At 53.4% G+C, this 22,190-nt stretch overlaps 3 protein-coding genes across 5 annotated transcripts; 2 read left to right on the top strand and 1 right to left on the bottom strand.

Moving 5' to 3' along the window:
• Window positions 1-937: 937 nt before the first annotated feature.
• Window positions 938-4,734, bottom strand: FBXL12 (F-box and leucine rich repeat protein 12). Its single transcript, XM_075134309.1, has 3 exons — window positions 4,569-4,734; window positions 4,414-4,486; window positions 938-2,628 (listed from the first exon to the last, which is right to left on the bottom strand). The coding sequence occupies exons 1-3, from the start codon at window positions 4,667-4,669 to the stop codon at window positions 1,855-1,857; spliced, it is 948 nt and encodes a 315-aa protein (XP_074990410.1). The 5' UTR covers window positions 4,670-4,734; the 3' UTR covers window positions 938-1,854.
• On the top strand, window positions 4,699-5,696 carry UBL5 (ubiquitin like 5). The gene is made up of 5 exons (XM_075134318.1): window positions 4,699-4,788; window positions 4,942-5,002; window positions 5,115-5,198; window positions 5,343-5,380; window positions 5,467-5,696. Exons 2-5 carry the CDS (start codon window positions 4,947-4,949, stop codon window positions 5,508-5,510), a joined length of 222 nt encoding a protein of 73 aa, XP_074990419.1. The 5' UTR covers window positions 4,699-4,788; window positions 4,942-4,946; the 3' UTR covers window positions 5,511-5,696.
• A 256-nt stretch (window positions 5,697-5,952) lies between these two features.
• On the top strand, window positions 5,953-21,438 carry PIN1 (peptidylprolyl cis/trans isomerase, NIMA-interacting 1). Of its 3 annotated transcripts, none has more exons than XM_075134300.1 (4): window positions 5,953-6,094; window positions 7,562-7,762; window positions 14,301-14,411; window positions 20,885-21,438. In XM_075134300.1, the coding sequence occupies exons 1-4, from the start codon at window positions 6,037-6,039 to the stop codon at window positions 21,421-21,423; spliced, it is 909 nt and encodes a 302-aa protein (XP_074990401.1). In that variant the 5' UTR covers window positions 5,953-6,036; the 3' UTR covers window positions 21,424-21,438. The 3 variants fall into 3 exon arrangements, with proteins under 3 accessions (XP_074990401.1, XP_074990402.1, XP_074990403.1); XM_075134301.1 differs by lacking the exon at window positions 20,885-21,438 and adding an exon at window positions 17,693-17,873; XM_075134302.1 differs by lacking the exon at window positions 20,885-21,438 and adding an exon at window positions 14,628-17,686.
• The last annotated feature ends 752 nt before the right edge of the window (window positions 21,439-22,190 follow it).

Genomic DNA, 22,190 nt, shown 5'->3' with positions numbered 1-22,190 from the left:
ACATTGAGAGAACATTTAGGTTCTCGCCGCGTCGAGCTGCGCCTTGACTGACTGACGGATTTTTACCGGTTTTAATTTTTCCTTTTGTTTTACCTTCGCCCTCCGAGCCCAGAGAGCGCTGGGACAGATAGCGCTTGAAGTTTTAATAACGCTAATTACTCCAGCGTAAATCTCTGGGCCTGTGATAAACACGTAGCGGTGGTTATTAAGCCAGCAGCCTTGGGCTGCTTTCCAAAGCAGAGCTGGGGCATTTTACCGTTGTTTATTCGCCCCAAAGCTACACCGAGATTGTGTATAGGAACAGAAAGGAGGCCAGGGCACAAAGACCGGCTCTTAACAAGATGCACGGCAACGAGGATTTCGTCACAGGGGGGGTCACTGCCATCCAGGTCTGCCCGAAACCCGGCGGCTTGTTGCACAAGCTGCATGGAGGGGTGAAAACGTCGGGGCAGAGCCCAGAAAAGGCTCCGCTGAGACGTTAACCCTCCTGCTGCGCTTGCCGGGAGAACGCTCGCGTCTCGCCGAGCTCCCAAGCAGCGGGGAGGAAAGGGCAACTAACGGGAAACATCGGTTCACATCCCCCCCCGGGCTGGATCTGGGAGGAGGTGAACAACGCAGGAGAATCCCTCGGGGAAGGGATCGGGGCGTTAAGAGGGGCCAGGACTTGGGTGTTTGTTTGAGCTCTCCGTGATTCCAAGCGTTTCCCTGCTCTAAGGGAAAAACTCTGCTGGGATCAAAGGGTTGGCTAAATCGGGAGAAATCGATGGGTTTCCCCGAGGGACTCGCCGCAGCCTGGCCGATGCGCTGATCGACGTCCCCCTTCAGCCCGGGACAGCAGCTCCTCAGCTGTTAACACCCGAGGACGCTGCTCGGTGTCAAAAGCTGCCCGGCTTCTTTATTCTAACAAAGACATTAGTTGAGTTAAAACATTGCGGCGTGAGAAAACACAAATCAAAAGCATTTTTATTTAATAAATACAATATTTGATTTAAAAACATCCTCGGGTGACTCAACGACCTAAAAATAGCAACGTCGCGACGCTCAGAGTCCATTATCTGGCGTTACGACATTGCGGGGAGGAGGAGAATGGGGACGATAAAAAGTGACAAGGAAACGCGGCTGCTCCCGCTGCACGGGAGGTGACGGCAGCCCCTGGCGATGCCCGAGAGCCCGCGCCAGCCCGTCTGCTGCACAAATGCGACGTGTGCCTCTTAGGACCGGGCGTTCAGGAAGCCCCGCGACCAAAACCTTTTTGAAAACTTGAAGAACTGAATTTGAAGGAAAGGAAAAAGCAAGATGATATCCTGGATGGAAAACGCTCGCCGCCTGGGCGGATCGCCTGAGCTCTTCCAAGAAAAGAGCAGCTCTGGCACGTGTGGCTGAGGTATTTCTTCCCCGGCAGAGTTTGGAGTGTACGTGCAGGGCGGTTAAGCAATCGGAGTTAGATATTAACTGGAAGTCTGGGATTTGGGCTGCCAGATCTTTTTTTCGGCGGCAGGAGGGCGCCTCACTTTTGTTCCTTGAATTCTGCGCTCGTTAAGCTGCTGCCGGATGTTTAGCGGCGGGGGAAGAGGAGCGGGCAGAGGTTAAACTTGTAACCTCAGCCAGTCTTTGGGCAGCTCATCCGAGGGGTTCCCAAAGGCCGGGTGCTCCCCGGCTTTCCTATCCCCCTGATCCTACCAAAAGCAAGCTCCCGAAAAACCATTTTACATGACACGCTTGCTGGTTTAGCCCCAACAAAAAGTCTGTCCCAAAAATACGTAGAGCAGCTCCCAGGAAAAGAGATTTTACCCCCACAGGAGCACTTGAGGCGTGGTAACGAATGACAAAAGCCCTGCTGCTTCAGGCTGCGTGTCAAGGAGTACGTGAAAAACTACAGCGGGGCAAACTCGCCTGAATTTTATCGATTACTTCGTCTTCCAAGCAAGCCCCGCCTAATTTGAGGTTCCTCAGCTGAGGCAGCGCTTGGCACAAAGCAATAACGGCACCGGGGGAAATCTTATCGCAGAGGTTAAGGCACAGCGTCTCCAGGCGCCGCAGGGAGGCCAAACAAGCCAGACCCGCGTTCGTCAGGGCGTAAGCGTTGCTGATCTCCAGGAACCGGAGATGTTTCATGTGGCGCCCGACGAAGTCCACGGCGGAGTCACCGACGACGCAGTGGCGCAGCACCAGGCACTCCAGCTCCTCCAGGCGCGGAGCCGCTCTCTGAACCCCCGTATCTGTTACGCGGTAGGTGCCAGAAAGGCTCAGCGTTTTCAGGCGGCTCTGGGAGGAGACGTTCAGCAGATGGCGATCGGAAAAGGCGGGGACGTTGCGGACAACGAGGTGCTGCAGCTGGGGCAGGGCCCTCGCGGCGGCGCCGCAGAACCAGGCGATGGGGATTTCGCAGCGACTCAGCTCCAGCGTCGTGAGGGAAGGGGGGAGGCTCCCGTAGGGGACGGGGCGGAGGTCGGTCTCTGCCAGGCACAGCCGGTGGAGCCGGGGGCACCGCTTCCCGAGGGCGGCCAGCAGCGCGGGGGAGAGGAGCCGGTCCTTGCCGCCGGAGCGGAGGGTGCCCCGCACCCGCAGCGTCCGCAGGCTGTCGTGGAGCCGCCGCCGCACAAGGTGCCACAGGGTCCGGGAGTTGATCTAGGGGGGAGAAAGAAAACGGCACGTTCCCAGGGGGCGGGCAGGGGTGAGCCCCCTGCCCACAGTGGGGTGATCCCCCCCTCCCCACGTCAGCCCCCTGCCTACAGGGGGGTGATCCCCCCTCCCCTCCCCGTCAGCCCCCTGCTGACAGGGGGGTGATCCTCCCTCCCCCCCCACCTCAGCCCCCTGCCCACAGTGGGGTGATCCCCCCCCCCGTCAGCCCCCTGCCCGAAGTGGGGTGATTCCGCCCCCCCCGCCATGTCAGCTCCCCGCCCGCAGTGGGGTGATTCCCTCCCCGCCACGTCAGCCCCCTGCCGACAGGGGGGTGATCCCCCCTCCCCCCACGTCAGCTCCCCACCCGAAGTGGGGTGATCCCCCCCCCCCCCCCCAGTGTCAGCCCCCTGCCCGCAGTGGGGTGATCCCCCCCCCCCCCCAGTGTCAGCCCCCTGCCCGCAGTGGGGTGATCCCCCCCCAGTGTCAGCCCCCTGCCCGCAGTGGGGTGATCCCCCCCCCAATGTCAGCCCCCTGCCCGCAGTGGGGTGATCCCCCCCCCCCCCAGTGTCAGCCCCCTGCCCACAGTGGGGTGATCCCCCCCCCCCCCCCCAGTGTCAGCCCCCTGCCCGCAGTGGGGTGATCCCCCCCCCAATGTCAGCCCCCTGCCCGCAGTGGGGTGATCCCCCCTCCCCCCCCACCTCAGCCCCCTGCCGACAGGGGGGTGATCCCCCCTCCCCCTCCACCTCAGCCCCCTGCCCACAGTGGGGTGATCCCCCCCCCCCCGTCAGCCCCCTGCCCAAAGTGGGGTGATTTCCCCCCCCCCCCCCGCCACGTCAGCTCCCCCGCCCGCAGTGGGGTGATTCCCTCCGCGCCACGTCAGCCCCCTGCCGACAGGGGGGTGATCCCCCCTCCCCAATGTCAGCCCCCTGCCCGCAGTGGGGTGATCCCCCCCCCAATGTCAGCCCCCTGCCCGCAGTGGGGTGATCCCCCCCCCCCAATGTCAGCCCCCTGCCCGCAGTGGGGTGATCCCCCCCCCCCCACCTCAGACCCCTGCCCGCAGTGGGGTGATCCCCCCCCCCCGGCACGTCAGCCCCCTGCCCGCAGTGGGGTGATCCCCCTCCCCCATCTCAGCCCCCTACCCAAAGTGGGGTGAGCCCCCCCCTCCCCACGTCAGCCCCCTGTCTGCAGTGGGGTGATCCCCCCCCCAGTGTCAGCCCCCTGCCCGCAGTGGGGTGATCCCCCCCCCACCTCAGCCCCCTGCCCAAAGTGGAGTGATCTCCCCCCCCACGTCAGTCCCCTGTCTGCAGTGGGGTGAGCCCCCCCCTCCCCACGTCAGTCCCCTGTCTGCAGTGGGGTGAGCCCCCCCCTCCCCACGTCAGCCCCCTGTCTGCAGTGGGGTGAGCCCCCCCTCCCCACGTCAGCCCCCTGTCTGCAGTGGGGTGAGCCCCCCCTCCCCACGTCAGCCCCCTGTCTGCAGTGGGGTGAGCCCCCCACCTCAGCCCCCTGCCCGCAGTGGGGTGATTCCCCCCCCCCCACCTCAGCCCCCTGCCCAAAGTGGGGTGAGCCCCCCCCAATGTCAGCCCCCTGCCCGCAGTGGGGTGATCCCCCCCCCCAATGTCAGCTCCCTGCCTGCAGTGGGGTGATCCCCGCCCCCCCTCCACCTCAGCCCCCTGCCCAAAGTGGGGTGATCCCCTCCATATCAGCCCCCCCCCCCCCCCCAGCCCCCTGCCCTCAGCGAAGCGATGCCCTCCCCCGCCGCCCGGTTCGGGAAGGCTGTCGGGCGGCCCGTACCCGGTGCGGGCTCAGATCCACATGTCTCCAGACCGTCCGGTCCAACGCCAGCCGCTGCCACCGCCGGCAGACCCTGCGGGGAGGCGGGAGGCGATCAGCGCCGGGGCCCGGGCGGGGAGGCGGCCGGTGCCGGTCGGGGGGCGGGGGGGTCCCACCTGGCCGCCCGCAGCCGGTCCCGCAGCGGCAGCAGCGCCAGGACCTGCAGCAGCACCGAATCGGGCAACACCGGCAGCTCCCCTCCAACCGCCTCCGCCATCTTGGCTGCTTCACGACAATACGGCGAGCGTTGCGTGCGTCACTTCCGCTTCCGGCTTAGCTCCCGGTAGCTTCCGGTTCCGACGCGGTAGCGGCTGTGGCGGAGTGACGCAGAGCTCGGTGGGTACCGGGGGGGCTCGGGGGGTCGGGACCTCCCTATTTAACCCCCTTCCTTACCGACAACCCCCTCGCGGTGCCTCTTTTCCCCCCTCCCGGTGCTTTTTCTCTCCTCCCCGTTAACCCCCGGTATCTCATATCGTGTCCCGCGTTAAGCAACGATGATCGAAGTCGTCTGCAACGATCGTTTGGGCAAGAAGGTGCGGGTGAAATGCAAGTATCCCCGGGAACCGGGACTGGGTGGGGTGGGGTGGGGTGGGGTGGGATGGGTGGGGGGGTCCTCCCGGTGTCTCCCACCCTCCCCCGGTTTTCCTTAACGGCCCCGCCAGCACCGAGGACTCTATCCGCGACCTGAAGAAGTTGATCGCGGCGCAAACCGGGACACGCTGGGACAAAATCGTCCTTAAAAAGTGGTGAGTGGGGACGGGGGGGGGTTGAAACAGCTTTTGCCCCGGGATGGCGGGGGGGGGGGGCCCGTCGGGGCCACCCCCCCCCGCCATCCCGGGGCGGTGGAGACGGTCCCGGCCACCGGATAGCTGTGTTTTCCGTCCCCGCAGGTACACCATCTTCAAGGATCACGTCACGCTGGGCGACTGTATCCTTCTGCGGGCGGGTGTTAATGGAGGGGGTGGGGGGGTGTCCCCATCGATCTCCGCCCTTCTCCTTAATTCCATCCTCCAGATGAGATCCACGATGGCATGAACCTGGAGCTCTACTACCAGTAGCGGCTCTCATCCCTTCCCGGTTCCCCCCGCCCCCGGTGCTCTCCGTGGGATACCCCCCATCCCCGTTAAACCCACCCCCCCCCGCCCCGTTCCCGGTATGGCCGAGCTGGAGCCATGTTGAGGCTCCAAACCTGCTGTAGTTGCCCTGAGGTGTTGAAGTGGTTTGTAATAAACGTGTTTCTCGAATCTCTCGTTGCTGTGTGGCGGCGGGGACGGGGCACCGGGAGCCGCCGAACCGAGTGGAGGGAGGGGGAGTGGAACGGCGCGGTGCCGTTTTTCTACGCGCGCGCGTTCCTACTTCTTTTGTCCACCCGCGGCCACTGTCCGCTCCCGCATCACGTGCCCAGGACCGCTTCCGGGCTCAATGCGGCCTCCCAGAAGGGCGGGCGCTTCCGCCAATGGCAAGGCGAGAAGGTTGGGCGCTGCCTTCCCTCGGGCCAATGGAAGCAGGGAGGGGGCGGGATCACCTCGCTCCTCCCCGCGCCAATGGGGCCGGGCGCGGTGCGGGAGGCGCAGCCGAGGGAAGATGGCGGAGGAGGAGAAGCTGCCCGCGGGTTGGGAGAAGCGCATGAGCCGCAGCTCCGGTACGGGCGGCGGCGACGGGAGCGTGAGGGGCTGGGGGGGTGCCCGCTCCCGGGGCAGCGGGCCGGGCCTCTCGGGGTATCGGCCTGGTCCCCGGCGGAGGTGTGGCCCGGTCGGCGGGGTCTGAGGGGCTGCGAGCGGTGCCCGGGGCCTGATGGCGGCGGAGTGTGGAGAGCTGGGCTCGGGGTGGGCCCGAGCGCCCGGGTGGGGCTCTGCGGGGTGCCTGGCTCCGGGGCTGCCGTGCCCGGGGGGGCGTCGTGCCCCTGGGGCGGGGGGGGTGGCCTTGGCGGGGGTGGGGGGGGCGAAGCGGCTCCTGGGACCGTCGTCTGCCAGGGGAGCGATGCCAGGTCGGCCGGGGCGGGGGGTTGCTCCGGCTGGGGTAAGGTGGAGGGAAGCGGGGCAGGGTGGGGGAGCCGAGAGAAGGCTCTATAAAGGCCGGGTTAGGGCGCTTTGCCCTCGGCGGGGCTGGGGGAGGGAAGGTGTGGGTCGGGACGGTGCTTTCAGCCGGATTTTGGCCTTTGCGGCGAGAGCTTTTTACACTTAGTGGCTCAAAAGCAGTTCCCGGGAGGTCGTGTTCATCAGCTTGGCTGCTCTGCTCCTTTGTTTGAGGTCTAGGGAGGCTGAGAGAGAAGAGGGGCCCCTGTGAACCCTTCTTGGGCAGAACTACCGTGGTTGAAGCGTCCTGCGGGGAGGGAGCTGCGTGGCTGCCTGGAGTTAGCAGGTCTAGGCTGTTGGTTGGGATTGCAACCGGGAATTTGGGTCCTTTGCTATGAGGTCGTAGCTTCCCGCCGCACAGCTCTGCTGTTGCAATCCTTCACTTCGGTTTGCTTGGCTTTTTTTTCGAGCCTAGTCTAGCTTCAGTGGAGAGCTTTGGGATGAATGATTTGCTGGAAGAAAGCAGAAATCGTCTCGATCGAAGGAAGGGTCTGTGCGATGCAAAGATGTGATCTTTGCTGACAGTGCGGGATGTGCTTAACAGAGAGGCTTTACGCTGTTTTGCCCTTGTAAACAGGGCTGGAGTGAAACGCAATCTTATCCCAGAAACCCGGCACCGTCCACCTTCTCGGCGGGGTGTTGCCCTGGGGGGTGTTTGTGGTTTCTGACTGTGTCAGTGGGTGTTTTGTCGCCGATCTGTGCGAGCGTCGTGAATTGGAAAGGCAGCTGGAGCCTGTTTCCGCGTGGGGCCGTTGCTTTGACTAAAGGGCGCTTCCCGGTGGAAACGCTTGCCTAGGAAATTACGTGGAGTTGTAAAGTCTTGTTTCCTACCTCGTGTGTTTCAGTTGATCGCGTGGATGTGGCCGAGCACTCACAGAAATCTAGTCTTCTGATTCTTGGGGTCAAGAAGCTGATTCTTGGGGTCAAGAAGCTGATTCTTGGGGTCAGAAACTGACTGTTGGGGTCAAGAAGCTGATTCTTGGGGTCTGCCCGGAGCTTTTTTTTTAACCCCAGCCCCCTCTCTCTGTCCGCAGGCCGTGTTTATTACTTCAACCACATCACAAATGCCAGCCAGTGGGAACGGCCCAGCGGCAGCGGGAAGAACGGCCAAGGGGAGCCTAGCAAAGTGCGATGTTCGCATCTCTTGGTGAAACACAACCAGTCCAGAAGACCCTCGTCGTGGAGGCAGGAAAAGATCACGCGGACCAAAGATGAGGCACTGGAGCTTATAAATGGCAAGTAAATGCAGGAGAGAGAGAGAGAATATGATACTGTTGGAGGGGAAAAGTCATTTTAAGGCTAGAATTGGACCCCGAGATGAGTGGTTCAGTGTGTCGTGAACTTGCTAAAGCAAAGTTTTTTAAGCCAAGTGGTTTGAACATGGACTTTCGTGTGGCCCGGCCACTTGGAGAAACAATTTTGCTGTATGATTAAACGACGTAAAGATAGGCCCCAGCCCGTGTGTCTTCCCCTTTGTGTTTTTTTTTGTAATGTTATTTCAGAGGTTTGTTTGTATTTTCTTTGTAAATGTGTATTTTTACATTAAAAATAAAATGATTTAAAGCTAAAACAAATGTTCTTTAAACATTTCTTTTTATTTAATGTCACTTGACTCCTTGCCCTAATAGCAACTTAGAGTAAGTTCTAATTAACCTCTGCTTGAAATCAAGTTGCTTGTAGGAGGCAATCAACCTTGCACGGGGCTGTACGGATGACCTGATCGGCTCGGGTTTTTCCCCAAAGTGTTCTGGCTTGCGATCTGGTCCAGGAGCGAGGGCGCCGCGTGCCTCCCGCAATAGGTGCTGTTCATCTTTGCAGCCTAGATTTTTCCTTGCAGCTCTGGCGGTAGAATTGATGTCGTGTTTCTTCAGCGTCGAGGTTTTTGATCTTACGGAAGGGAGTTCAAAGTCTAGCTGTTAGTCCTGGCTTTTACCTCTTAGGAGAAGGAATTTGGGGGTGAGGATTAAATCAGTCCCACTGATTAATTGATGAAACTGAGAGCACGCTCTTTAGTGGGCAGCTTTGTCTTTTCTGGCAGTTGCGAAGGCTGGCTGATGCGCCGCGAGCGCACAGATATGGTCCGCGGTACTGGGACTGTCTTATCTTTTATGGCTTCAGCAATGAGGGAGGAAAGATAGCGAGGGTGTTTTGGCTATTGCCTTGATCCTAACCAACAATAAATTTGAAGACTTTCTCATTTGAAAGCCCTGGGAGGGGAAATATCGTTGCCGAATAACTTGAAGCAACGAGGCAGTGACCAGCAGGTGGTATCTGCTCACCGCCTTTTGGAAGGGGAGGTTAAATTAACTGGCACAGATGGGAATTTTCTTAGGGAATTGTCTCCTTCGGGTTAGGGTGGCCGAGAAAGCGTGACCGGGGGCAATAAAGCCGGATGCACGCCTGCTGTGGCGATCTGTGCCAAGGGAGTTGAGACTGGTGTAAAGATAAATAGATTGAAATATTTCAGCCGAGCTGCAGATTCTCTTGTCTGTCTCTCTGTTCTCTTTCATTTTTTCTTTTTAAAGAAGAAAACTGTGGTAGACCCATCTCTTGGAGTGATGTTCATCAAAAAGCAGAGCTTTTTACAGATCAGAGGTTAAACGATGCAGGATGCTGGCGTGTTTTAAGCAGGCATTGGTGAACTTGGATCTTTGTAAGAGGGAATCATTTACATTCTTAGAAGGGAAAGTTCTCTTCGTATCTCTAAAGAGGTATTTCAGGAGCTTGTGACCAGGTAGGCTTTTTGATACTAGGCGTTCTGTAAACTGGTTGTCTTTAGGAGCCTGGATAACATTATTTGGACTCAACGGTTGTCATCATCCTTACTTTGTTTGGGTGCTTTTCTTTGAGATGCCCCAGTTCTTTGCTACCCGGTAAAGTGATGGAAAGAAACAGCTTAAACTTTCCCTAGCTCGAAAGAATGAGATTAAGCTTGACAGCGTCAGAGCCCTCTCACTATCACATAACTCTTACGTTTCGTAATCTCTCTGTGGTGTCCGAAGAGGAAAGAGTCGTGATTAAAACTTACTTTGTGTAAATGCCCTGCTTGTGTTCTTGGTAAAGGCCATTAGGGAATTAATTCCTATGATGGGAATACCAGCGTCACAAAAAACAGCCCCTAACCACCTTTCTGTCCACATTTGTCCCCGATAAACACTATTCCTGGGAAGGGCATAGGCAACATCAGCTTATGATTAATTATCTTGCGGTGGCTTCTTGAAAATTACTGTAGGTTAAGTTTCTAGAACAGCCGAAACTTATTGGGAGGATGCAGGGCTTAGCTCCGCTTCGGCTCCTGGCAGTCAGGCATCAGTGAGCTTCTCCGAACAGACGTACTTACCTGGTGCATGTAATTATAGCGTAGGGTCGTCTAAGTAGGTCTCTGGGGAGGAATTGGTTTGACAGGCACCGTACCACACATCTTCGTGTTTTGTTTGGAGATCGGTTATGTCTGAGATCTCCCTCTGAATCTACCTCTGGTGGTGTTAACGCTTTATGCAATAAAAATCCGAGAAAGAGATTTGATCAGGGAGCTCTTTGTTCCCACAGGAGAGGGGACAATACTAAAGATAAATGTTTGCGGCAGGTGAACTTGACTGATGTCAAATATTCCATTTGAGGGCTTTTTCTCCCATAATAAGGGAGGAGAGTCGAGAGAGCTGGAGGGGTGCGTCGTCCGTGGATGATTTTTAATCCATTAAGAAAGTTGCAGTGGAGAATTAAATGTAGGTTAGCTCTCCCATTGTGGAGGACTTGGCTCACCAGGCGCTTTTCTGATGGGTGATAACAGCGTAGGGAACGTGGGACTAGAAAGAAATTTCAGATTTGAGCCTGACCCTGATATTAAAGGTGGCGAAACCTCTTAGTCCCCTCTGCAAGCTTTACCGAGCGCCGTGTCAGAGGCAGTTAGGGCTCTGGCTGAATTTGCTGTGAAGGTTATTCCAGACCATCTTTGCTCGGACGTGTAGAAACCCGGTTTCCAGCTAAATACTGCTTATGATCAGTATCTATCTGGTATTTCTTGCATTAGTGTTGTTTAATTACTTAATTAAATTTAATTTCTTCCTGATGTTGACCTCTCAGTGGATTTAGAGAGCCCTGCTCTTTACCAGCCTGTTTTTGCACGCTGAGCCAACCAGGCTTTTAGTTTCTGGTAATGTAGGTCATCCCTTCTGCTGTTTCTACTCTTAGCCCTCCTTTGCACTTCAGTTTTGATTAATCTTTCTTGAGCGTGGGTTCATTGTGGTACACAATATTCCAGATTAGCTCTTGGCGGTGCCTTCTACCGTGGCATTTACTGCTGCCCTTCTCTCTGTTGAGGATACCATGACTTGAGTGCTGTATTTCTTGCTTTTAAAGTCATACTGCCTGTTTTGGAGTTATTTGTAATTCCGCACTCGGGTCCTCCTCTGCTGACCGAGCTCTCTGCGTACAGCAGATTTTTTTTTTTTATTGTTGCGTTTGTAAATAGGTCTGTGAGTTCGCTTGGTGTCGCTGGATCTTGCGTGGTCGTTCAGGTCACGTTTAATATTCCGATCCTCCTTTCTGCTGACTGCTTCCCCACCCTCCAGCTCGTTATTTGCGTGTTTCGTTAGCTTACCTCTGTTTCTTGTTGCAGAATCAGCCAGGATTCATCCCAAGGTTCAGTCCCCGAAAGCTTCTCTTCCTCAATACTCCCCATTTCAGCACAATCCGTTGCCGTTCTTCATCTTGCTCTTTTTGCATTATTCCATTTCACTTACACCTGGAGAGTTTTAGGGGTAGTTTATTAAAACCTGGACGGTACCTCATCTGCATAAGTTGTTCTAAACGGCTGAGATCATCTGGGGACAAGGCCCATTAATCCCACTTCGCAGAGCCAACGTTTAGACACGAGGTGCAGGTGTCTTGTTCTGGTAGAGGTGGCTTGAAACAACCACCTTAGCTTTAAAAAAAGCCTTAGGTTTTATCCAGGAAAACCCTCATCTAGTTGACAGGCAGATTTTGCTCTCAAGTTGGTCACCAGCATAAAATTAGGAGGTTTTAATAACTAAATTCTCTTTCAATATGTAGTTGGCTGGTTTTCTGCACAAGCTGGTGAAACCCTCTTTACCCCTCGGGACCTGCTGATGTGACCAGGGCAGGCAATTTTGGATATAAACGTAAACACTCTGATCCCTAATTTGGATGCTTTATTACTTTAACCTGAGTATACATCTTAAAGCTGTAATTCCTGACACTTCTGGGTGTGATGTGTGACGGGGACTTGCTGGGGACTGGCGGCTGTGTGCAATCAGATACGTATTTATGGTGGTAAATACATATTTTTAGGATAAACTCTGTTTTGTCAGCAAGTGGGCTGTTTATGCTCAAGCAGCTTAGTTTAACAGGATGAACCAGTATCAGTTTCTTTCCTAAAACGTATGACTGCTGTGAACTGCCTTCCACCCAGATAAATAATCCTTTTTCTCTTTTTAATGCAGGATAAATAGCTGTTGTCTTAAGTTTTGTAGAGTTTCAGACTTTGATGTTAGACTTTCTCCTCCTGTACGCGTGCACTCTAAGCAGCAGGTAGGATAAATGCGTATAATCTCACTTAGGTGACAAAACTGGTGCTGGTGTTTTCTGTTAAAGCAGGTTATGCACTTTAGGAATTAAGATCACTTTCTACAGCTTTTGAATTTAAAAGGACACCTGTTTAAAAAAAAAAAAAATTCTAGAACAAGAGATAATCAATCTCCTCTTCCAATTTTTTTGGTAGCTCTTCCTCCTGGCCCGTCCAGCTGGAAAAGCAAACCTAGCTGTCCTGAACACCTCGCTGAATCCCAAAGGTTTAGGCTAGTGGCAGCTGATTTAAAGAGACGAATGAATTGGGGAGGAAAAATGGGCTGTAGGCTAGAAGACTAATCGGAAGGCTTAAAATCCCTTCGTTTTGGTCTTGCAAGCATTAAACTGTAATAAAGGGGTTCATTCAAAAATTAATAGCCTGCTTTTTCAGTTGCTGCTGGATACCTCAACTCCTAAGAGGCGACCTCCATTCGCTCATTAAGGAATATTTTCTTACCTGTCCCCAGCCCTCACAGATATTTCCTCAGGTGTATACAAGTATATAGCATTAAAATGAGCTGGAAAATACTTGCTTCCTCATCCTTTTGCATCAGAAACTGCCCTTTTCCTTTCGAGAGAGCATCCCTCCAAATAATAAAGCCTAGCCCTTGAATTACGTGCATGACCCTTTTTCAGGTAGGATCTTCCACTGCTTGTGGTTGGAATAAACGACGCCCAGCCCAATTTTTTTTTTTTTTAATTTTTTTTTTAGAGAGGTTTATCTAGCAAAGTGCAGACTCTTTATACATGCAGGCTACAGGGCTTACATGGGAGTGACCTGAAATAGAAAGTTTGGTTATCAAAACCAGGAGATAAACATAGCTTCGAGGGGTAGAACGACATTTCTTTTCTCTTAATTTCTCTGTTGAAGAAAATCAGCTGCTTCTCAGTATTTCTTTTTGAAAGCGGAGGACTGCTTAGGTCTAAAATGGAAGACAGGCTTTGCCGATTCTTTCAAAAGCTGACGGGAGGTTTCTGGAAAGAGGGATTTAAAAATTAAACAAATCTCTAGTGAGAAATAAGTTTAGCTGGATTCCACCTGGTACGGAGAGTTGCTTTGGGTTGGAAGCTGGAGCACTGGTTTGGGGCTGTTCCTCTGCGCTTCAGGGCACGAAGATGGATTGCTCTGGGAGACGCTCCCTTGCTTAAAATACACGGCTGAATGATTTTTGCAACGTAATTTAGTCTTTAATTTATCACTTGTAGAAGGCAAGCCCCTCTGGCAGGAGCGGGCTGCTTTGGGAAGGTGGAGGGTTAACCTACGGCAGATAGAGCTGCTGTTCGCAGGCTTCGAGTCCAGCTTGCGCGACTGTGCTCGTGCGGAAACGTTTCTTGCAACTGGTATAAATTGCGTTTTGGTGGGGGGTGGCTGCAAGTCAGACCAGCGACGGCTTGGGATTTTGATGAGTGGTTATGCTCCTTTGAACGGAGGAGCTGAAGCTGGTTGAGTTGCGTGAAACTACGCAGGATTTTCTTGTTGTCTCGAGAATCTGTAAAAAATCTGCCTCCCGGGGTGTTAAGGGATGTGTCGGTGGCACTTGTGCTGTGCTCATCTCCGAGAGCAGTCGGTATCTGTAATTAGTGGCTCCCCAATCATGTTATCAAGCTGTTGACTGGAAAATATGATCTGTCTCCCAGGTTTTCTTGTTATGAGCTAGCAGGAGGGGTTTCTGCTGGTCCAGAAAGATGTGGAACAGTGAGGCAGAGCTCTCGGTTAAGACTACGAATATTTCTTAACTGACCTTTTTAAAAGCTCTCTTGACAAATAATTCACTCCTCGGGGATTGTTCATGCTCGTTCTTCTACCGAGGTGAGCTCTTCTGAAATCAAAAGCTCATCTATTCTGAAGCCCAATAATAAATTCCCATGCTTCAGGGGTAGTAATAGGCAGAATCACCTTTTTTTATTTAATAGGAGCTTAAATGGAAACGGGCCACAGTGCAAAGATGGAAACGTGCTTGGAAAAAAAAAAACAAGTGCTTTTGGGGTGTTAGGAAAGTTTAGTTCTGGCTCTGTCTTCATTCAGGAGGTTTGAAAACCTCGTTTCGTGTACGTGGTGTGCGTACGTGGCTGTTTGTGCCCTTCTTGCTGGGGGATGTGATGCTTAAGGTGGGGGTTTGGGGCGGGTTTTTTTTTTTCTTTCTCCATTTTTCCTTCTCCTGACGGAATTATTCCCTGTATTTCCAGGCTACATCCAGAAGATAAAATCGGGAGAAGAGGATTTTGAATCTCTCGCTTCCCAGTTTAGCGACTGCAGCTCGGCAAAAGCAGGAGGCGATCTGGGTGCGTTTGGAAGAGGTAAGTCGAGCTCAGCCTGGCAGCCTGAACGCCAGATCAAGATTACAGGGTTGATGCTGATCGTCTTGGCAGGGGGTGGGGTTTAATAATGCACCCCGCTGCTGGGGGAACGAACATGAAAATGGATTTATATGCTAGGCAGCCTGCTGTGCGGGAAATGTAGTTTGATGCCTAGAAGTTAAACCAATTAGGAATGCAACCATAATATTATTCTAGGCAGAGAGATGATGTTGTGCAAACGCCCTTCATGAAATTGGCTTTTCCCTCTGGAAAAGGATTTTTCCGGCTACACTGAATGGAAATCCAGTTGCACAGCGTAATGAGCCATGAATAAGGAAGAAGTGGATAAGTCCTGCTAACGGCATGCCAGATAAATGATTTGGCATTCTAATCTTCAATGAGAAAGCTGTTAACAAATTGTGGAAATAAGAACAATTCACAGCCCACTGAAATGATGTTGCCGGCGAGAGATTTTGTTACAGGATTATTGATCGGTGCAGTGAGGGAGCGACAACAAAAAGCTCGTGGATGCTTCCTCATTAATGAGATTTGCTGGTGTGGGAGGAAGAATCTCTGGGATGAGAAAGTGTAACATTGAAACCTCTTTTGCTTTGTCTTACGAATGCTTTTTGCAGTAATTTCCACAAGGAGGAAAATATAAAGCAATGATGTCATGAGTACAGCTACAATATTCAAAGAACAACCCCAAATCTCTTTATAGCGAGAGTGTCCATGCATATTTTATTTGAAAGGGGTCAAGAAGGGTGCCTGCCAGGGAGAGGGAATGCTGTATTTATTGTTAGAATCTGTGCCCCAGGGTCATAGGGACTTGCAGCGATCCCAGAGCAAGGTCTGTCGTAACGGTGAGCAGCAGTGCGGCATGTCGTCTTAGTGGAAGTCTTTCCCCTAAGCTCACGCGCGGGGTTTGTGGACCGAAGCATTCAGAAGCTCGTCTGGGGCTGGTACCCTGCAGCAAATACACAGATTTTCCAGGCCATTTTGCACAGCTGCCTCATCGTGCCAGGCTGTTACCCCTCTTCGCATGTCCCAGGAATATTTAAAACGCTGGTGGGCTCGCTGCTGCTGCAGGCGCAACCGTGGAAGGGTCTCCCCAGTCACTCTTTCAGCCCCTGCTAGCTGAAGCCCACCCAGCTTTGGCACGTTAAACTGTATTCAGGAATGTGGTTTGGGGGTTTTTTTCCCCCCTCCACCACCAAAATACTGTTTTTTAATCACTCTTCCTTTTTAGGGTGCAGTGTTGCTACAGTTGAGCAACAGTTCCTTCCTCAAATAGATCCTTTCAGGCAGGGCTAAACAGTGATATTTTATCGTATATAATGAAACATTAATCCTGGGGTGCTGTGTCTGCTATTTTGGGTTCAGCGGAAGCTCAGCTCACTGTGCTCTTTGGAGATGTACGGAAAGAGATTGATTTTTTTTTTATTATTATTATTTTTTTTTTCCCCTTTCTTTTCCCCCTGGCTGCACCAAAACGTAAAGAAATGTTGCAAGAGCCCGTTTCCACTAGATGGCATTGGAACCATACGTGGCGGCCAAACCCCTGCGCTGTCACTCCATCCCCCTCCCTGCCTCTGTTTTTTGTTTGTTTGTTTTTTTCCTGGGCTGAAAATGCAATTTGTTAGAACTTGGAGCACTGGTTACTTCGGAGGTGAAGTTATTAAAACATTTCAATTTGTCTTCCTGAAACCCTTCAAATGAGTCACGTTTCTGCTCGAGGAGGACCACTGTGGTGTAGCAGGGAGGCCGTTACCTCATCTGAAGTAAAGATTTCAGGTCCTAGTGGAAAATAACCAAAAAATTCAGGTGACAAGGCAGGTCTGCCTGGCAGTGAGCGACACTGGCTTTGTAACTGGAGCTTGTGAGCCAGGCAAGCTGCTTGCCCCTCCTAGCGATTAATCTAAAGGCTGAAATGGGAGAAGCGAAGCTCTGGAAAGCCATATGCATCAGGTCACTTCAGTAATAAAACACTTTTTTTTGGAAGGGGAAAATAGCTGAAGCTATTGCTAATCCTAAAAGGGAGGAATTGAGCATCTTTTCGCGGCGTCTAGCTGCCTTGCTAGAGGAAGGGGTACGGATGGATGGAGGTCCTGAAATAAAAGAGAAATTCTGGAGATGCAAAGCGTGGTCTTTGAAGGGGTCGGGAAGGTTTAGTTGGCAAAGAGATCGGTGTATCGCTGCAATGTCTGCTGGTGATCCGGCTGTCAGGCTGCTCTCTGCAGCCTCCTCCTAACGTGCTGTGGAGTCCAAAGCTACAGCACCGCCTCGGAGCTTGGAGACGAGCGTCGTAGACTTGCAGGAGATTTATGTTGCGGTTTTGGCAAGACGCTGGTCTGTGCATCTCCTCGGGCATCTCGAGGCAAGCTCTGCAAGCACGGTCAGTGCGAAGAGCAGAGATTAAGTGTTCCCTCTGTGCCTGGGGGACCGTCGCCTCGTGGCCTCCCCTCGCAGGCATCTTGTTCTTCTGCTGAAGCTTTTGTTGAGAGTCCCCCGGTGAGACTTTGACCTGTTGGTAACAGTAAAACCTCATTATTTTGGCTGGGGCGGGCAGTTTCTCTGCTCTAACTTCTGTCACAGGAAACCGGGCAAAAAATAGTGTCCCCCTTGAACCCCCCTGTAGCAGGCTGGTGTCTCTCCTCTTGGCTTGAATTATTCTGTGCTGCTTATTCCTTCTGCCGCCCTGCAGAGCTGCAGTAGTTCTGCTCGTGAATCCCCACCCGGGGTCCTTCCTCTGAGCGCCTCTGGCTTTCCTGAGCCGGGATTACTAAACCTCCAGAAACTCAGTGACTTGGAGAGTGGCGCCTCAAGAGCGGTTCTTATCTAGGTCGTGACATTATCCACGTGTGCCTTGTAAATTATTTAGCGCAGCTTGTAATGCACACCACGTCCGTTCCCCCCTGTGTACCTGGAGGGCACATGAGGCTGGAAGACGAACATCCGCTCGTGCCAGTGAGTCTGCAGAACAGATTTCCTCTGCCTTTTGGGTCCGCAGCTCTCCGAGTACCTTTCCTTGCTGCAGTGATGTCTGTAGGATCTGAACAAAACCCCCAGCTGAAAAAAAAAGTCTCTGTACATGCATGTGTGAATGAGTTGTTTTGAATCATCTTCTGGGAGGAGATGAAAACAAACACCCCCCTGCAAGTTATTAATTGGTGGCTTTGTTGTTTGCCTGGAAGCTGTCTTCATTTGAGGCTTGCTTGCTCAGAAAGATCCTCCATTCGTTGCTGAGCTTAATTGAACTTTCTGGTGTCTGCTCTCTGCAGGTCAGATGCAGAAACCTTTTGAAGATGCCTCATTTGCGCTGAGGGCTGGTGAGATGAGCGGACCAGTTTTCACAGAATCAGGGATCCACATCATCCTACGCACAGAGTGAAGTGCCTTGGTGACACGTAGAAAGGAAAGGGCGAGGGGAAGAAAGGAAAAAAAAAAAAACAAAACAAAACCTACTCCAACCCTGCACTCTCCCAAATGAACTTCATATCCAGTTAAAAAAAAAAAAAAAGCTCATTTCATATCTCAATATCTTCTGTGGCACCTGACGCGATATTTTTCACCTGCAGAGATGCATGGTTAGCCAAGGGTGGGAGAACACAATCAAACTAAGACAGTAGCATCTTTCATGAGCAGAGAGAATGTTAAAAACAACATTTCTGGCATGCCACAGCTGCTTGAGTTATATTGACACGTCTCCTAAGCCGAGGAACTGTCAACGCTAAAGGTCACACTTCAGGGCTTCCCGCATCCACCCCGTTAGAGACGCAGAGTATTTATTGCAGCGCAGCGCTGATGATGGCGAAGCTGACTTGTGAACTCTGGTGCTATGACGGAATGAACTCCCCAACCCTCTGCATGTTTGTTTAAACGCATTTTAACCCGAAAGAATGGTATTTGCTCTGCAGCCCGGTCTGTTGGTTTGTAGAACTGATTTACTAAAGCCATTCATAAATTGACCGTAAGATAGCAAACGATGAGCCAGCTTAGCATGGGGCACCCGTCCCTCGGTCTCCGTCCGTAGCTTCCCTTAACGCAGCTCGGCGAGGATCGTCCCTCTGTCCCGTCACGCGGTGGCACCGGGAGCTCTCTCTGCCCCCGCCGTTGCTTTATTGCAACTCGAAGATGCCTTTTGGTTCCGAAGGCAAACGAGAGAGGCTAACGGCCAGTAGTTGCCGCTGCAGGAAGGGCGGTAGCCAGCCCGGGCTGCGTAGCGGTACGTAGGATGCTGTCTGCTTCCCGTGCCGGCCTGAAGTCACTCCATCATTTAGACAGAGAGTGCCATGCCGTAGGGCGGACTCTGTTGTGGATTTTCGGTTTTAGCTAGGAGGCTGTTGTTTTTGTTTTCTCAAGCTCCTCTCAATCCACTTGTGGTTTAAACACTGTAAGTCATTATTTTCCAGTTACACTGCATTGCTTATGTTTAGCGAAATAAAAACGAAAAAAAAAAACCACCATAAATCCCAGCTTTGGTCCAATGCAAACCAGCTGTATAGTTCCAGTTCTCTTAAGCAGAAAATAAAGCCCTCTCCAATTAAACATTTCAAGAGCTCTGGTATTGATTATTTCTCCTCCTTTGCCTGTAGAGATCTCGTTGCTTCTATTAGAACAAACAAAAACCTCTGCAATATGTGCTGAGTTGGCTCTTGCTGTTGGTGGGGTTGGTTTTTTTTAAATCTTACAATGGAAATGCGGCTTGCATGGTATTAAGAAAAACTTCTCCAGATTTGTCTTAAGCTATAAGCTAATATTCTTTATTCTCTGTTGCCGTTGGGTTCTTCTGCTTTGCGTTGAGTCGATGTCTTATTTCGTAAGAACTTTAAATCCTGGTATAAGGTGTTGCTCCAGATCAGGTAAAAACAGTGCTTCCAGTGCAATTTAATAACCGCTTCCTACCTCTCCTCGGTTCTGCAAATCTAGGTGTTCCACCCGTGGTATGAAATCAGCCGTTACGGAGAGGGGCTCCTCGGTGTGTTGGGTTTGTTTTTTTTTTTAAAAACTCCCGTCTTAGAGCTGGGGAAAGGCAACATCTCCTGCGTACTCTGTCCAATTACTGTGATCACCAAAACCAAACGTCTGAATTTCGCTTGCCGTTCTGCTCTTTGCTGGTTATGCCGGGGAGATGGAAGGCTCTTGCGCATCGGCTAAAAGTGGGTTTCCATAGCTACGCGTGGATTAAAAAAAAAAAAAAAAAGAAGAAAAATATCCATCTCAGGGTGACAAGAAGGTGAGAACTTCAAAAAGAAAAATTACCTCAAATAACTGTGCGGTATCACGAACGCAGGATCAAAGGTAAATGAAGGCGAGCAGAGATGTCATCCCTCTGGAAATGTGGTAATGCAATAAAAGCAGCGGCAGCCCAGTGTCCTTCTGTGGCTGCGGCGGTTTTGTTTTCCAGCTGTCGTCCCTGCTGCGGCCGGGCGATCCCTCTGCCGCCTTCAGATCCTCATCGGGAGGTGGGAAACGCGCGTGGGATCGCCCCTGGCCACAAGTAAAAAGGTTGATGAGGTGGCCGTGGAAAAAAGAGAAGGTGGAGAATGTTGGGAGTGGGGGTTAAGATGCTACCGAGGGCTTTCTTTTACTGCCAGCAGGTTCGTGCCGGGTGAAGACCTCGCAGCAGCAAGCTGTGGGGTGGCGAGAGAAGGCGCTGCCTTTTAAAAAGTGCTCGTTGGCAGCTGGGGATGTTGGTTAGGGTATTTACTGCCCTAAAGCGTGAGGCTGCTGGGGCTCTGCTATACATTGGGGTCCAAGTCCCAATGCCCTTGGGATACCCTGCCGGTGTTGCTCCAGGTGGAAACTGCACAGGAAGGGGGTTTAATGGCTCCCAGTTCTCAGCGCTGTTGTGAACTGGCCGTATCCAGCCCTGCACGGTGCCGACGAGAACCATTCTGTGGTGCCGGGCAGCGGCGTATCGTTAGCCGGCGCTTCATCCAGCGACGCCGTTTGGGATTTGGCCCTTCCATTTCCCGGCAGCGAGACCTTGCTGAAACGCTCGGCAGAGTGAGCGTGGGCGCGGGGAGGATGGGAGCTGCTCCCGAGGCTCCGCTCGCGGCTTTGGTGGCGGTTGTCCTAGGATTTGGGTTCAGGAACCAGCGCGCGTCGTCCTGGGTCCCGTTTATCTCTTTGCAGAGATCCTAAACCGGGAGCTGCTTCGGTCTCCTGCCCTTTCCCTGGGGAACGCGCGCTGGTCGCAGCCCTCCGCGAGCGTCGGTGATGGAGTAACCTGATTTGTGCTGTCCCGGCCTGGATTCGGGTCCCTTCCTGGGTGAGATACGGAGCGGCACGGCTCCGTCCAGCCCCGTTCCCGCAGGGGACCCTGGCTCGCTACTCCAAACGCCTGCCGACCCTTGGACTCCGTCACTGGAGCGGTGACATTAACAGTAACCGCTTCTGACTGTATCGTGTTTGAAGCCTTCATTTCTCCAGAAGGATCGTTTAAAGGATTTCTTCTGGTTTCTCTCCAGGGTCTGAGGAAGAAGCTGTCGCATCCCAGGAGATCAGAAGCCAGGTTGGAGGCAGGTCCGGGGCTGTCGCGGAGAGAAGGATGCTTTTCTCCAGCTCCCTCAGCCCGGAGTTGTGCGATATCGAGGAGGCTGAAGGCAAGAGGCAGGCGGGGAAGGAGCAGCCCCCCTGCCCCTGCTGCTACCCCAAGACTTATTTTCTGCTCGCCAAACCCGCCGTGCGTTTTGCGCGCCTGCGGAGAGGGCGGCCCGCGCTGGCTGGCTATGGCCGTGCGGCGGGGGATCGCATCCATCTCTGTCGAGCGCCGTTATTAAAGCGGGGCTGCGAGACTCCGGACTCCTGTCCTCAGGCTGGTGGTGCAGCAGATTCCCCAATTCCAGCCCTGGAAAAGGGCTTGGGAAGGGAACTGGAGCCATGTCAGGGTCCCATTAAAAAGGCACCTATGGACAGGTATATACTGGTGGATGTAGGGGAGCTCGTATGCACAGCCGGCTCTTTAGGGGCTGCGGGGAAGCCGCTGGGGCCCCACCTGGAAAGCTGAGCAGCTCTGTTGTGCTCCGAAGGACACAGAGGGTGCTCACGGTTTCTGCCCCAGAAGAAATCAGAAGATTTTTTTGGGGGGGGGGTGTGGGAGGAAAAAGCTTCCGAGGTGCGCTGCGGAGCGGTGAGCGATGTTCTGGGGAACAGACCGAAGTCTCGGTGGGATTAAATCGAACGGTCGAGGTGGGACGAGGTTCTGGTGTTTGCGTGAAGGGCGGGGGGGTTGAAGCGGTGTTTGTTGGGCGTGTTACCGAGTGGTTCAATCCCGACGTGTTAGTTTTTACAAAGAAAATTGTGTTTTCTGGAAAATGCAATAGAAATTACCCACGGTCCGCTCAAGGAAGTCTCTTGATGAGACCCAGAGGGGGCACCGATGGAGAAGCAGCCGTTGCGTGGCTGAAGGTCCCTCCCTGCTCCTGGAAGGAGCGGGGTCTCCACGGACCAAGCACCCAAGTCAGGTCCCATCCGTGCCTCGGGAGCTTTGTGGTGGTCTCTTTCCCTTCGCTCCGGATGAATTGCAGCCGCTCCCTTGCCCATGGAAGCGCTCTGGGGATTGCTTTGGTGTCTCCGTGCCGGACGGCAGCCAGCCAGCACCACCCTGGGAGCATCCCTGAGTTTTCTCTTCCTTGCCGTTTGCTTGCAGGCGCAGCCTCTCCGCCTTCCGCGGGACATGTCACGGTTCTCCTCCAGGCATTAGGAGCTGGGATCCAGAAGGGCACGTGGAAACGCCGGAGCGGGTTCGTTTAACGCTGCCGTTTCTACCTGTCA

This window comes from Calonectris borealis, chromosome 31 (assembly GCF_964195595.1).
Source record: "Calonectris borealis chromosome 31, bCalBor7.hap1.2, whole genome shotgun sequence".
NCBI lineage: Eukaryota > Metazoa > Chordata > Aves > Procellariiformes > Procellariidae > Calonectris > Calonectris borealis.
Note: the sequence above shows the minus strand (reverse complement) of the source record. Positions and strands in the feature narration are given on the sequence as shown.

Bases quoted from the DNA above. Each gene is read 5' to 3' on its own strand.
- UBL5 (XM_075134318.1), top strand. From the start codon at position 4,947: ATGATCGAAGTCGTCTGCAACGATCGTTTGGGCAAGAAGGTGCGGGTG. The intron at 5,199-5,342 runs GTGAGTGGGGAC...CCGTCCCCGCAG, and splicing joins AAAATCGTCCTTAAAAAGTG to GTACACCATCTTCAAGGATC. The intron at 5,381-5,466 runs GTATCCTTCTGC...TCCATCCTCCAG, and splicing joins TCACGTCACGCTGGGCGACT to ATGAGATCCACGATGGCATG.
- FBXL12 (XM_075134309.1), bottom strand. From the start codon at position 4,669: ATGGCGGAGGCGGTTGGAGGGGAGCTGCCGGTGTTGCCCGATTCGGTG. The intron at 4,487-4,568 runs GTGGGACCCCCC...GCCTCCCCGCAG, and splicing joins GACCGGCTGCGGGCGGCCAG to GGTCTGCCGGCGGTGGCAGC. The intron at 2,629-4,413 runs GTACGGGCCGCC...TCTCCCCCCTAG, and splicing joins TGGATCTGAGCCCGCACCGG to ATCAACTCCCGGACCCTGTG.
- PIN1 (XM_075134300.1), top strand. From the start codon at position 6,037: ATGGCGGAGGAGGAGAAGCTGCCCGCGGGTTGGGAGAAGCGCATGAGC. The intron at 6,095-7,561 runs GTACGGGCGGCG...CTCTGTCCGCAG, and splicing joins GCGCATGAGCCGCAGCTCCG to GCCGTGTTTATTACTTCAAC. The intron at 7,763-14,300 runs GCAAGTAAATGC...CTGTATTTCCAG, and splicing joins GGCACTGGAGCTTATAAATG to GCTACATCCAGAAGATAAAA.